Source organism: Coptis chinensis, chromosome 6 (genome assembly GCF_015680905.1).
Source record: "Coptis chinensis isolate HL-2020 chromosome 6, ASM1568090v1, whole genome shotgun sequence".
NCBI classification, from domain to species: domain Eukaryota; kingdom Viridiplantae; phylum Streptophyta; class Magnoliopsida; order Ranunculales; family Ranunculaceae; genus Coptis; species Coptis chinensis.
The window spans coordinates 1,059,820-1,075,529 of NC_141461.1; the positions used below are offsets into that span (position 1 = coordinate 1,059,820).

At 35.0% G+C, this 15,710-nt stretch overlaps 1 protein-coding gene across 1 annotated transcript; it reads right to left on the reverse strand.

Annotated features, from left to right (window-relative positions):
* Positions 1–14,707: 14,707 nt before the first annotated feature.
* LOC147490521 (vacuolar iron transporter homolog 1-like) lies at positions 14,708–15,710 on the reverse strand. Its single transcript, XM_086565872.1, has one exon. It carries the CDS (start codon positions 15,509–15,511, stop codon positions 14,870–14,872), a length of 642 nt encoding a protein of 213 aa, XP_086421998.1. The 5' UTR covers positions 15,512–15,710; the 3' UTR covers positions 14,708–14,869.

Below are 15,710 nucleotides of genomic sequence, written 5' to 3' on the forward strand. Positions count from 1 at the left end.
AGTACAAACATATCAAAATGTTAGGAAAATCCAACAGTTAGATCATCGGATATAAAATATAGAATATTACTGTTCATACTTAATCTATAACTTCATTTGATTTTTTTTTTCTTTTATTTTGTTTCTTTCTTTTTTCTTTCAATATTTTTTTAGGAACCTGAAGTTCCAAGATCTATTTTTTTTTTTAAGAACTTGAACTTCCAAGATTCAAATTTTAGGAATATGGAGTTCTGATAAGAGCCCAAAATTGTAGTTTTAACCCTTTAATAATATTACATTTAAACCAATTATATTTATAATAAATAAGAGTTAGTATTATTTACGTACTTTTGTGTATTTCAGGTATTGGAGTCAACTATGTGAATAAATATGTCACTTATTCAAGAGAAAGGAGCAAAATTGGTTGCTAAAGAAGTTCTATGGTTAAAGCCTAAGTTTCAAGGAGAAAAAACCTTTTTAAAGCCTAATCAAAGCTGAAAAGTCAAAGTCAACACAGCCAGAAATATAACATAAAAGTCAACAAAACTTCTGCAGGCCGTATCTTTGGACTCAGACCTCGGAAGTTGGCCTATTATATGTTAAAATACCTGGCTCGGAAAGAGCTTTTTAATGGTCCAAGCCCTGACCTAATCAGAGCAGTAAAAGTAGATGAAAATGTTGTTGCAGTAATTTTCAGCATATAAACCCTTTTTGAAGTTAAGTAATTAGGTTTTAGGCTTGATTTAGTGGCCCAAAACATAACTCCAAAGCCCATGCACAAAATTGTAAACCTAGCCCTCTTCTATATAAAGAGGACTAAGGCAAAACTCTAACTACCTCCTATCTCTTCTCTTTAGTTCAATATAGTTTTTAGGGTTTAATTTATGTTTATTAGCCTAGCCACCATTAAAACAATTCAAGTTATTTTTAATACAAGTATTCCTTTAATTATGTCTTCTTCTTCTCATTATTTATTCCATGATAGTCTAATGAATCATAGCTAAACCTCCATTAGAGGGGTTTGATTGAAGTTTTGATGAAGACTTGATGTGTTAGTATAGAATAGTTGTATTAAAGAGCTTCAAGTATAGGATTTTCTATTTAGTAATAAGTAAAATAACCTAGACTAGAGGGTAGTTCATTCACCATAAGAATGAGTTTCAACTTCCTCTCTTGCTAATTATTAGTTGTCTAGAGATATCATGAATAATTAGGGATAATAAAGACCTAACATTTATGTTGAACCTTGTGTAAAAACATAAAGATTAGGGTTGCAACAAACTCTATACTATCATGTTAGGGATTAATCAAGGAGGATTTCAAATCTCCCTAATTCCTTCTTCATATTCACATATTCCCTCTTCATATTTCCTTGTCTAGGAATATACTAGCACTTAATAAGAGTGTCCTTGAAAGAAGGATTTACAACCCAGTAATTACAGAACCTGAACGGGGCCCTGCATGAATAAGAGTTGGAGATCGAGATAAGCTGTAGCTTAATGGTGGGAAAGATCTTGCGGCAAAAAAATTCCACTCAGAAGAAGAAAATTGAGTAGCCCACAAGGAATTGATAAGACAACTGTCTATCTTAGACCATTTCCTCATGGAACCATCACCATTGTTAGTCCAAGTAAAGAAACAGCCACTGTATTTATGATCATAGAGACTTACAGTGTTGAGACAATTTGCAAAGGGAGTAGTTTCCCTAAGATGCACCAAGTTAGTACCAATCCTCTCATGAGAATAGAGGACATTGTTAAAATCGCCAGCCACACACCAATATGACTCGGGAAGGATGAGTAAATTAAGATTGATGAGATATTGTCAGAGTATCAACCTTTCCGATCTATTATTGCTTGCATAGACTACCGTAAAATGAAACACTTGTGCTGAGGCAAGGATGGTGACCTGAGCATGTATAAATTGATCGCTCTCCAAAATATTTTGAACCCCTAGAACTGAAGGATCCCATGAGAACCAAATGTGTCCAAAAACTGCACTAGAGTAATTGTATTCAAACTTCCAAGAAGGACAACAGACCTTGCTAATACTCAAAAATTTTGCTTGCCGAAGTTTAGTTTCCAAAAGGCAAAAACAAGCTAATTTGTTCTTGGTTCTGAAAGCATTTAGAGCTTTCACTTTATTCAAATCATTTAAACCCCTAACATTATAAGTGCATATCTTCATAAGATCATCTTTTGTTTTTCCCTTTGTTACCCGAGCCTTTAGCCCTTCCTCTACCTTTTTTTCCTGAGCTTTTCTGTTGTTGTTGTTGTTGCAATCAGTGTTCGTGATTCCGAACGAAACTTCGGAATTCCGTCTAATATTTCGATTTTTCAAAAAAATCGGAATTCTGAATAAAGAGCCGAAATATTGATTATTTTGAAATCAATTGAAATTCCGAATATGATAGGGATTGAAATTTGATAAATTTCGGTTTTTGAATTTGTCGGAATTCCGAGAATTCCAAAATCCCCAACTATGGCTGCAGCTGGGCTCTAGTAACAACTTGAGACTGCATTTGCAATCTTGTGACTTGAGGGTTCGAAAGCTAGTAGGTACTAGCCATGCAGCCCGACCTGTGGCCGGGCCTGTTATTCTTAAACCCATCATGTCTGGGCCTATATTTAAGGGAAGCACTTGGAAGTTTAACATATCCATATCCAATAAGTAATACATATCATGATCCATTAACTAATCCATATCCATATCTATTAACTAATACATATCCATATCTATTAACTAATACATATCCATATCCATATCCAATAACTAATACATATCAATTAACTAATCCATTGTTTTTTAGAATTTGTTTTTTTTTATCCCATGCGTATTTCAAATGTACGCATTTGTTAATGAGATACCCTGTGATTTAAAAAAAAAAAACCCCCCATTCATCCTTTGCAAATCTCACTTAGAAGAAAATTCTAATGGTTGACAAGTAGGACTAAACTCTAATTTGTCAAATAACAATAGGGACCAAGTCCTAGAAGATGACCTTATTTCTTGTATCAAAGTTTAACTTATATATTCACATGATGTTGCACGCGAGGGGTATTATTGTCATTTAAAAATACAAGCAGACTGACCACAGTCAACTGAGTTGACTTATAGTCAAGAACCAGAAGTAAGACCAAACCCTAATATTCAAGCTTTTCTGGACCAAACCCTAATAAACAAACTATTATTAGGACCCAGACCTAAAAACCCCATGAAGTTATTCTATTGTGATCGAAGACCGAACATCGTCAATCAATGCATCTCTCCTTGAGAGGCGAAAAAGCTTGAAAAGTGTGTTAAGACCTATTTTTCATGGTCACGAAGAATTTGTTAGAAAAATAGAAAAATATTGACTCTACTGTTGGGAAAAACGATACCAATCGATCCCCACTAGTATAGCTTGAATATGAACACTCTAAACTCCAATCGAAAAATCTAAACTTTCACTACAACCAACAACCACAAACCTAAGTTATGGAATTAACTATCACAAACAAGCAATAACAATGTAAAGTAAAACTTACCATAATAAGACATAAGATATAAATGATGCCTACTTTCATAAGAGCAAATCATTTTATAAGTGTGGGAAGGAAGATTACAATCACTCATCTCAAGTCTCTCCAAACTTACTTCTTTGGACATAAGATATAACATGATTCGACTAATGATGCATCATTCTACAAGAGCAAATCAATTTATAAGTGTGGGAAAGAAGATTACAATCACTCCTCTCAAGTCTCTTATAAAATTACAAACACGCCTTGGAAGTGCCCTTGAGATATCTCAATATCCACTTAACACCTTCCCAATGCTCTTTACCCAGATTTGACAGAAATCAGCTTACAACACCAATGGCAAAAACAATATCCGATTTTCTACACATTATTGCATACGTACATGAAGCTGCTCACTATGGATGCATAATGAATCTTTTGCATTTCTTTCTTCTCATGCTCACCCTTCGGACACTTATATTTGGTCATGCAGAATTGGCCACCAAGCGGATAACTCACTGGTTTCGTTTGATCCATGTTGAATCTCTTCAACACCTTCTCAATATAGCTTTCTTGAAAAAGCCTCAACTTCCAACTCTTTCTGTCATGAGTGATCCGCATACCAAGTATCTGCTTTGTTTGACCCAAATCTTTCATCTCAAAGGACTTACTCAAGTCTTTCTTTAACTTGGATATCTTGTTGATGTTTTGGCGGCCAACAATCAACATATCATCCGTATACAATAAGAACACAATGAAATCCCCATCTAGAAACTTCTGAACAAACACACAATGATCGGATGCAGACTTCTTGTAGCCATGCTTCACCATAGATGACTCAAACTTCATGCACCACTGCCTCGGTGCCTGCTTCAAACCATACAAACTCTTTCTCAGTTTGCATACCAAATGTTCATTGCCTTTGACCTTAAAACCCTCTGGCTGGTCCATGTAGACATCTTCTTCAAGATCACCATGAAGAAAAGCTGTCTTGACATCTAGTTGCTCAACCTCTAGGTTCATAATTACGGCCATACTCAATACCACCTTGATAGAAGTCATCCTAACTATAATAGAGAAAATTTTATCAAAGTCAATACCTTTTCTTTGACCAAATCCCTTCACAATTAGGTGAGCTTTGTGTCTTGGATGTGGATTATTCTCTTCATATATGCTTGACTTTGAAAATCCACTTATTCTTGAGAACTTTTATTACTTTCAGTTTCTCAACTAAGTTTAAGTGTGATTCTTATACAAAAAACCCATCTCATCTTGCATGACCTTAAACCACTTCTTTTTGTATGTACCTTCAAGAGTCTCTTGATAGTAAATAGGTTATCCACCATCGGATAGTAAAACATACGTATGTGGTGGGTACCTGGTTGAAGCTTTCCTTTCTCTCTCGGATTTTCTCACCTCATCTTCTTCTAGCTCTCAAGTCTCTCCAAACTTACTAGATCTTTCTTCACTAATCTCTCCTTACAAGTGTTATCTCTTTGTAATGATTTTCTCTCAATTTTGGTTGCTCTCAAAATTGGTTTTCTCTCTTGTATGACTTATGAGTAAACAACCCTAACTTCATATATATAGGATTCCGAAATTTCGGTGTGAAACGAAATTCCAAATTAACTCGGTTTGTCTGTTGAAAATCAAACTCCTAACTGTGCACTAACTCGGTTTGTCTGTTGAAAACCGGACTTCTAACTGTGCACGGCATGAAAGCGTGTACCCCTTGTATAAACTCAACCAGATCGTACTAGCACATGGTGAGGGACCCCAACATCTACATCATACATTTAAGGGCTTGCATACTTCGAATTCTAGGACTATTGCTCCACTCATCCAATCGGTTTCGAGTGTAATTCAGACTGTACAATATGTGGTGTGTAAATTTACTCCCTTAGCTCAATGAGATACCCTGAAATTTTGTTTGATACTTGTGAACTCAGTAGGTAATTCAGTTGACAAAGGTTTCCAATAACATTCCATTTCTCTCAAGAGCACTGAGAGACCACAACAGGCCACTGAAATGGACGTTAGATCCCTTAGAGCAAGTCCAATGGGGGGCTATATGGGCTACTAAAGTCAAATATAGCACCTCAACCACAAAAATGTCATTCCAATGGGGCTGCTAAAAGGGTCTTAAATTTGGAATGAGTCAAAAACCCAACCAAAGTTAAGACCTTCGCTAGCAGCTGCTATAATAAGTTCGGGAGACGGACGACATAGTTTCTGCCGTCCGTGTGTTAAATTTTGACAGACGGCAGAAACTGTGCCGTCCGTCCAAAAAATAATGGACGGATGGCAGAAACTATGCTGTCTGTATCATTTAGCACTTCAAAACAGATAATGCGATTGGATTGGTTTTTATTTTGGAGAGCCAAATTTAGCTAGCTAGGCAAACTAAAAAGCGTATGTAGTACTTTTAGCAGCCCAATTTAGCAGCTCTCCATTGGACTTGCTTAGCAAACACTCTCATATTCTCCTAAGTCCTAAGTACATAATGTGAATTATCTTTTCAAATCTCTAAAAGATTTAATTATAAAAATTTCTTTAGATTCTACAAAGAGTATTGCCACTCCACCTGTACCTCCATATGTGCAATACAATCTAACTCCATAAATACCTTCTCTTCGTTGCCAATTCATCAATTATTTCCGTTTATACTTCTCTTCTTTTCCTTCATGGCATCTCATGATCAACCAAAACTATCTAGAAATTATAGAAATAATTGAAGTTGTGAAGCTGTGGAACAAACAAGTCTAGAGCTCGAAAACAAGTATTTTAACTACTCCCAAAGGTCTCAATGGCTTCGCGCCACAGTTCTTGGAGCTAACGATGGCTTAGTCTCCACTGCATCCTTAATTAATGATGGGAATTGGAGCTGTGAAACAAGATGTTAAGGCCATGATTAATTATTGGTGGCTTTGCAGGTTTAGTTACGTTGCTGGGGAATGTAGTATTTTTTTTTTGCAGGAAAATATGAATTATATTAAATATATAAATAGAGTACAGGTGAGACAAGTTGATTTACATCATGGACACAAAAAAACATACGAGTTTTAAACAAATCTATAATAGATATGGTCTGGGTTTTCTAGTCTAGAAACAAATGATTGTCTACATTCGCTCCATATATGCTCCCCGGCCCTTGGTTTAGAAGTAGCACCATGTTGTTGGAATTTTCCTTTTGGTATTTCAAATTACTTATGTGAGGTTGGTTTAGAAGATGAACAAGTATGTTGTTTCTCTCCTTGTATTTTGTGTGATAGTCACACATTGGTTGGTAAACTCTTGGAAACTAGTTTTGTAGTATTTATTATTGTTTTAGTCTCACATTGGTTAGTTACCTTCGTGAATCTTGAACATCTATAAAGGCTTGTAGTCATCATCAACCAAACATATTTAATAATTGAGACATAAACAGCCTATCTCTTTCATTCAAGCATTAGCCGCCAGAGAGAGTTGTGATGTTGTTTTGGTAGAGAAAAATATAGAAGTGTATCTTAGTCTACTTTAGCCATTGAATTCTATGAGTAGAAACGCCTGTGAAGCTTTTTACACATCGGAGAGTGGGGGTGAAATCTCTGCTTAAGGACAATGTATTCACACGCATTGATTGTTCATGTTTCTTTTGTCCTTTTGTTCTATTCGATTATCTAACCCTTTTACAACACATGTTTAGCGGCAGAGTCCGTGTTGAAATTCGTCTCCCTCAAGTTATGTGATAACTTCCACTGGTGTAGTTTGGAAGTGGCTCTAATCCATCTCGGTTTCAGATTCCATGGGATGACGTCATTGTTAAAAGCTTGGGCGATTGATTTGGAATCAGTTTCTAATCAAATGTTTAGCCAGTTCTTAGTGATAGCTAACTCCACTGCTTTTACTACTGCGTTGCATTTCGCTTCGTAGTTTGTGACTATGCCCAGACCTTGAGTGTAGATTCCTTTAAGATTCAAGAATTCATCTCGGAAAATTAAACCGAGTCCACCATTGTCTGGGTTTCCAAAAATCGAACTGTCGCAATTTATCTTGATTGTGTCTCTGTCAGGTGAGATCCAAGTGACTTGTTTGATGGTAATGGTTGGTTTTGGTCTGCATTCAATTCCAAGCTGTTGAAGAATGGCGAGATCATAAACAGGATTATTCATGGTGCCCTTACTTAGCCTGCTGGTGGTAAGATGCCTTGCCGAACTTGTCTTTCATGGCAGTTTAGAGAATTTGTGTCTGTTTACTCGCAATTGGACATATATAGAATTGGCTCAAATAAAAAGGGACAATAAAGTGAGAAATGTTGGAGAAACCAAGAATGAAAGATATCGATAACATTTGCCCAATCAGTTGCAGGCGGCTTTAGTCTCTGCACTTAGGGAAGGCACCTGTGGACTGTGGTGAGGTCTTATTTGAGGGTATTCTGTAACACATTAAAATGCATGTTTGCCTGAACATACGCTCATTTGTTGGTTTGAGTTTGAAAGTATGTTTAATTGGTTAACATGTATGGTGCATCATACTATATGTTTGCTTCAGTTTGAATGGTGCATGTAAAAGTGTCTTTGTTCAATGCGGGGTTTGTTGATAAATAGATAAAAGTGATTTTGCAGTGCCAAACGTGGCTTAATGCCTCAAATGGACAACGGCCTAATAAACTCGATCTTTTTTATTCTTGCCAATCATCGACTACTACATACTCATTGTATTAGCTCGGAAAATTCATTTCGAGGTTTTTCGTATGGTAACTTTTACCAGTCAGAAGTTGATGAGTTCACACACACACACCCCACACCCCACCCCACCCCCAAACACACACATACAGTATGCAATCAATAAATCACGATGAACCTAAGTGTGGCAAAATAGAAGAAGTGATGTACGACGAGATTATTAACATCCGGAGTAGATGATATAGATTTTTTTTTCCCAATTATAAGTTTATATAACAACATAAAAAAGTGCAAAGTACTGTTGTCTTATTTTGCTCATGCTTTGTACATAAACCATATTGTCTAGTAAAGAAATTGGGTTAGGAAATAGGAAGCCTGTTTTAGAAAAGTTTGCATTTGAAGGATTGAAGAATATTATTTTATAGATTTACTGCTATTTATCTTTTTTAGATAGTGAAAACTACTTGTACAAAGGAAAAAATAGGATTTTCATGCTTTGACTATAACTACCTATGTTTTGTGGAAGTGGACAATTTAGTTATGGAGTTTTATAACCGTTTTATTATCTCTTTTATCCTTAAATAACTACCAAATATTTTCACTAAAAATAAAATAATAGAACTCACTTATAACCATGTGGTTTGCATTTTAATATGGTATATCACAAACAAAAACCACAAAAATTAAACCACCTACATTATAAACTTAACACATTTTAAATGCAGATGCACAACACATTTTAAAATGCAGATGCACCCACATTATAAACTTGCTTACACATTTTAAAATGCATATGCACAATGCATTTTAAAATGCATATACATTATGTATTTTATTATGATATGGGTTCCACTAACTACTATGAAATGCAACGAGTTGGTTTATGGTTTAGTGTCTAGAAGTTTAGAGTTTAGGCTTAGGACCTAGTTTATAGGGATTAGGGGTTAATGTCTTAAGGTTTAGGGTTTAGGGTTTAGGCTTATTGCTTAGTTTGTAAGGATTTAGGGTTTAGGCTTAGTGTCTAGTTTATAAGAATTTTGGGTTTAGTGTCCAGACGTGTAGGGTTTATGCTTAGGGTCTAGTGTCAAATGCCTCTACAATATAGGAGGCGTAACAATTTTTAAGTTTTTACACCATATGCATTTTAAAATGTAAAGTATGTTATTATAAGTGAATTCTCTCGACTATTTATTTTAAAATGTTGAGTACTTAAAATAACTTAATTATCGAGTTAAAATGCATTAAATCAAGTGCATTTTAATATTTATAAAATTTTAAGAGATTATGGAGGAGGAAATCTCGTTATTTCCAGTAGTTGCAAATAAATAAAGAGGGTATTCTTATCCATAACTTTCAAAAGTGGGTTGACATGTGTCGATTTTGGGTTTGGTCAAACTTGGATGTAAAAACTAAAAATATTATGTCTTTGGTTTTGGAGTCCAAACAATTCTTTACGGACTCCCTTAAACCAATTTTCTGATTGTCTGGTATAAGTTATTTCATCATTTTCTCCTCTTTTGAGAGAGAGTCGTAGAAATTTCACTATTTTTTTTTTTTTTTTTTTTTTTTTTTTGATAATTGAGAATTTATTAAAAAGAGAAAAAGTGTATTACAGTTAGAAAGAGTGATGGAGAAGATCACACCTTAGGTGTCATAAGGAGAAGAAAACAATAGACGAGACAGATCGATACCACCGTTTTTTACTTTTGGTTCTGTTTAGAATCGAAACAAAGAATTCCAGTTTGCGACAATCTACTGAAATCGATATCCTAGATTAATAGTTAGACCTCCGATCCAATATCAAGCGATAGCCATAATGTATTACTATGGTTGTACTGCTTGTTGTGTGTATTCCATATTTCCATGTATACCAAATAACCAGACAATAGGTTTAATCTCCCTGGTACTTAAATGGTTGCACAAAAACCCCTTGTAAGCGAACAAATACATAAAATCTCCCTATTATTTAAAACATAACATCAAAGCCAAAACAGACCAAAATATCTCTGTGAAAACCGGGCTAACGTTATCAATCTTTACTTATAATTTCGGCTTAAGGACAAACCGGGATGACGTCGTCCTATGTAAATTTGTATTTACATATGACAATATAAAATTACATAGTCTTCTTAACATATTTAAATTTAAATTTTCATATGAAATTTTTTTTCATAGGAAAATTTAAATTTATATTCTGTCTGGTGCCGTTGGAAAATTTTCAATCCCAAAAGTTACTATATAAATTTAAGTTTTCATAGCTCCAATGACTATATAAATATAGTTTTATATATATATAACTATGTAAAAATACATTTATATATATTCTGTCAGGTGTCGGAAAATTTTTAATCCCAAAAGTTACTATGTAAATTTAAGTTTTTATAGGTCCAATGACTATATATATATATATATATATGTAAAAATACATTTACATATAGTCGGGAAATTTTCAATCCTAAAAGGGTAAAAAAAAGAAATAAGATAAAATAGGAAATAAAAACAGACTAGATTTTATCTCTTTTTTGGAAAATAGAGAGGTTATTTAACGAGACCTAAATAATAGGGAGGTTATGTGATATGGGTCGATGTGAGGGAGTTTATACTCAACCGAGTTAGAACCAAGGGACTGAGCCTCATTTCTTGACCAAATAACATCATATGGAAAGACATTCCATATCCTCCCTGTATAGATAAGCCATCTATTAATATAAAGCAAAATGGATAGATAAAGGGTGGTTGGGATCGTCTTAGAATCTGAGTTAAATGTGCGTAGGGATTTGCATAAACTATTTTAACTAGAGGGTTTTATAATACAAATTCAATGTTCGCATTGGTTATACATTGGATGCCTAATGTAATCAATATTTCTATTAATAGTAATTTAATGAGCTAAGAGTAAGCATTGGAACCACATAATTTGTGTCCAATTCATATATTGGATGCCTAATTTAATTTAATTAATATTTTAATTAATAAAAATTTAATGCCCCCTAGATTGGGCTTTGTTTCTATTAGAAACCAAATCACCAAACAAAACGTAAAGGAAGAAACCAAAATGTCAAACTTCTAATAGACCAGCCAATTAACTCCGCCATCAAGTACCGCTTGAAACAAAGCCGGTTACAGTTACACAACCAAAATGGTTGTCTAATTAATGTCCCCTCTTCTCAACACTTAACTCAACATCTCTGACTCTAGTCTCTCTCATCGCCATGATGCACCACTCCTATTCTCTCAGGTAGGTTCTCTTTCGAATGTGTTTGATTTTTTTTCCCACAAACGTCTCCTTTCATTCTTTGAACATTTTTTTTGAAACTTTGAATGAATTTGAATATAGGCATTTTTATTGCCCTTGGATTGTCAGTTTCAAGTATAAGATGGTGATTTGAAGTCGTTGGTAATATGACGACACCTTTGTTGGTTTATTCCAGGATAAAGTTGTTTGCCAAATTCTAATGGTCTTTCACAATCTGAAGTGGAAATAAGGTACGATTATCTGATAGTCTATTGGTCTCTCATAACACTTGTATAATGTTAAAGTGATCAAACTGCCCCTTCATTCATGCAATGCACCTTATCATCCTCTCTGGCATACATGAATATAAAATTTATTCATGATAACGTCAAATCGTGAATGTAATGTATGCCAAGATACTTAAGGGTTAATAGATGAGTCATAGAAAATAGACATGATCAATTTTTTAAAGGATGCTTGTTATATGATCTCATAATAACATGTTTTGCAATTAACTTTAGAAATAAATATATCAAGTATCAGCGAGATGAAACAAATATAACGATCAATGTCAAATCGTGAATGTAAAATATGGTAACATCAAGCAGTTAAAGCACAATAAGAGTACAAATGACTAAAACCAGAATTGTTAAAAAAAAGATATAAAACCAATACCGGATGCTATAACCACTTTACTTGTCATTATTACATTGCCCAACGTCCTAAGAATTTCATAACAAACCTCAATTCATATAAGAAGTATCGTTAAACCTCTCTCACCTAGTTCAATGATATGTGGCGACTGATTAAACTCCTTGAAAACAGCTTTTGCCCTCTTACAGTACCATCAGAGTAACAAAGATTGATAGTAAACCCAAAGGGTGAAAGAAATTAACCAGCTATATATAGATATACTTTCAACATGAACAAACCATTTGCTATTTTTCTTTTACATTCTTATGAGTATTCCTTTATCTGCGAACAGACATGCCTCAATTTAGTTAACTTACTTAAATTTGAGAAAAAAAAATGAACGGAAAAAGGAGAAACCTCGATTGAATTTCCTCCCCTTATATAGCAGTTAAAGAGTAAGCTAATTAATAGCAAGCTTCAATGAGGTTGATTGAGGCGCAATTCGTTTGATACGGTCTATTGAATGTACATGACACATCCGAATATGTATCTTAAAGTAGTGTTGTCATTAAATGTACTGATCCCTCCTGAAAACCTAGATACCAAAGAACTTCTGCTCCAGCAATCAATCATGCATTATACGCCTGTTGGAGAATTTTGTGAAGAATAAAGGAATCAAGGTTTGGATTTCTACTTTAGCAATTAATCTTGACCATTCGAATCTTCACGATAGAACAACCCATTTAACCACCCTTAATGGTCAACCAGAAAACCCCATCCCTTGAATACTCTTGCAAATTGTCAAACCAATTGTACACTATCTAAACTACAAAGATACTTCTTCTAAGAAATATGCGCTAACAATTGATGACGCAACCTTAATGCAATTTGTTCCTTGGATGGGTGAAGAGTGTTTTTTTTTTCTAAGGTGATTCTTTGATGGAGTTTGAGAAAGAGGCGATAGAGTTTGAGAGAGGAATATTCGAGAACAAAGGAGATAATCTTTTTAGATAGGAAAAGACCAAAATACCCCCGCATTAGACAATTAAATTACCAAACTGGCCATAGGACGTACACCAACTTTACTATCCCTCAACCCCCACATTTTTTCTTTTTAGATAGGAAAAGACCAAAATACCCCCGCAATAGACAGTGAAATTACCAAACTGCCCATGGGACGTACACCAAATTTACTATTCCTCAACCCCACATTTTTCTATCTAGTAAAGATATATAGTGTATTAGTTAATTAATAGTATACGTGTAGACGTTGACATTATCGTTAATATTTTTAATACACTTGTTTAACGTAATATATATTATAAAACATGCATTTAATAACACACATTCACTATATATTTTTAATAGACTTTTACACCTAACAAACAAAAACTATATATTATAATGTTTGGGTTTATATTACCCTTATTTAGTGTAATATAATACTAAACTTTATCAGGAGCGGGAAGACCCATCCTATAGAAAAAAAAACCCTATAGTATTAGTGTTTTTGTTCATTTCAATCATGTTGTTCACATAGCCCAATTGGTGTCCTGGTTGTGTTAAATTAGTATGTCACTAGTTAGTTCGACTCCTCAAAGCCACATTTCTCACATAAATTTTGCGAAATCAATTGAATAGTTTTGTCATATAAGGCCTCCTTGTGAAGTTCGTTTTGGGGCCAAAACCTAAACTTTATATATCAAATCATAATAATCGGTTCCGATTTTGGTTCGGGTACTCATCGATTTTTTACTATTCAATTTTTTATTGGTTCGGTTCTTAAAGACCCACTTTTAAGAGGTCTAACATTTTAGGATCCATAACCGCTATAAACAGTTTCAATTCCGGTTCCGGTTCCGATTCGATTTCAGGTAATCGGATACCATGTAGCTGCATGCTGCTATATATATGAAGATAACTCAATTTATGGCAACTCAAGGTAACCAATATTCCTATAAGAAAACGTAAGCAACTTGTCAATAAACCTCTAACTATCAAAATGAAAAAAAAAAACCCCGGATACTACGCTTCTAAGAAATAACCTCTAAGCTAGAAGCATTGATCAATTGGCAAAATAAAGTCAACTTATAATATTGTCAATTTATTGTCCCAGATTGGTGAGAGCAGAAAGTATATATAAACAGTGCCTGAAAAGAAATTAGATGGCTGATATTATCAGCTATATTTTGGATATTTTCATGTTTGATCCATGCATGGAATGACTAACTTACTGCCCTTTACTGGAGTACTACCCGAACCCAAGGCATACTTAATATTTTGCAGTAGTGCCTAGTGAGTCTTGTTCTTTTGATTGGGCCAGGTGACCCATTAGTGAAATGGCATTGTTCTACTTAATCGGCAGAGTTATTAGCTAGGAGTATGACTGATGATGTAACTTTGTATAGGGAGGAGGATGCCAATCCCCATCCCCCCGCAAAACACACACACACATAGGCACGCCCCACATATCTGTATACCGCATTGGTGAAAGAGTTCCTATATGTTACAGTTTGCCTTAGGTAATATACCAGATTATATATACTGATCTTAGGACAGTCTGAGATCTGGCAGTTCACGCACGCATGAACCAGCTAATGTACGTGTTTTTCATGAGGGCATTCTTAGATGCCATGTTTGGCAAACCTGCTTAGGCGCAACCGAACAACTGTACAACATTTGCCAAATTTTGAGTATGTACCACAATCAGTTGTTCTTATTCATTACAACTAAATACTCTTATCACAAAGTTTTCATTCCCTCGTCAAATGCTGGACCCAAGGAAATTTCATTCCGTCAATGGATTTCAGTCCTAGTCCAAATGCCTTATTAAACACACAGGATAAAAAATTCAGAGATCAGAAGACAATTAACTTTGTCAACCCAAAGGTTATACTCATAGCTAGCCATCCACCAATCAACACTCTCAAACAAGACCTCCATATAGGAGCCCTCCCCAATACTGCCCCCACACCTCCGAATACCAACAACGCAGCAGTTGTGGCTCCCGTCACCACACCCAACCTCACCTTATAGTCCCTTATAAACACTGCAGCTAGCAACGGCACCAATGCCCCCAATGAGAATGCTAAAGTGGATGCTAAAGCTGCCTGCACTGGGTTCGGTAATGTTTCCTTCTTGTCCGCTTCATTATTTTCTTCAAAATCATCGTTTCTCTTCATTTGCGCCAATTCTATGTCCAACTGAGAGTAAACAGAGACGAATTCTCCTATCGCCATACTGCATGCCCCAGCAACTAAACCAGCAAATCCAGTAAGGATCATGACCTTGACATCTTGTCTTACAGAACCAACTCCTATCATTAAGGATGCTATAGACACCAAACCATCATTTGCTCCAAGAACTGCAGCTCGAAGCCATTGGGCCCTTTGGGAGTAATCAATTTCCTTTTCTTCAACTACTATTGAGCTAGGTTGTTGCTCGACATGGATAGTCTGACAGATGGGGCTAAGGGATATTTGGTCATGATCATTCGCCATTAAGGAAACAAACAAGGAAATGAAAGTGTACTGTGTATACAAGATGGTAATGTGGAGTGGATGAAGAAGTGTGGTAGACTCACGCCTTTCATTACTGTATTTATGGGAGTAAATTCAAGCATGAGATTGATAGTGATGTGCACTTATGAATTAAACTTAATCAGAGGCGGTTCTTTATCAAAGCTGTGTTACATATATG

Coding starts and splice junctions, on each gene's coding strand:
- LOC147490521 (XM_086565872.1), bottom strand. CDS start 15,511: ATGGCGAATGATCATGACCAAATATCCCTTAGCCCCATCTGTCAGACT.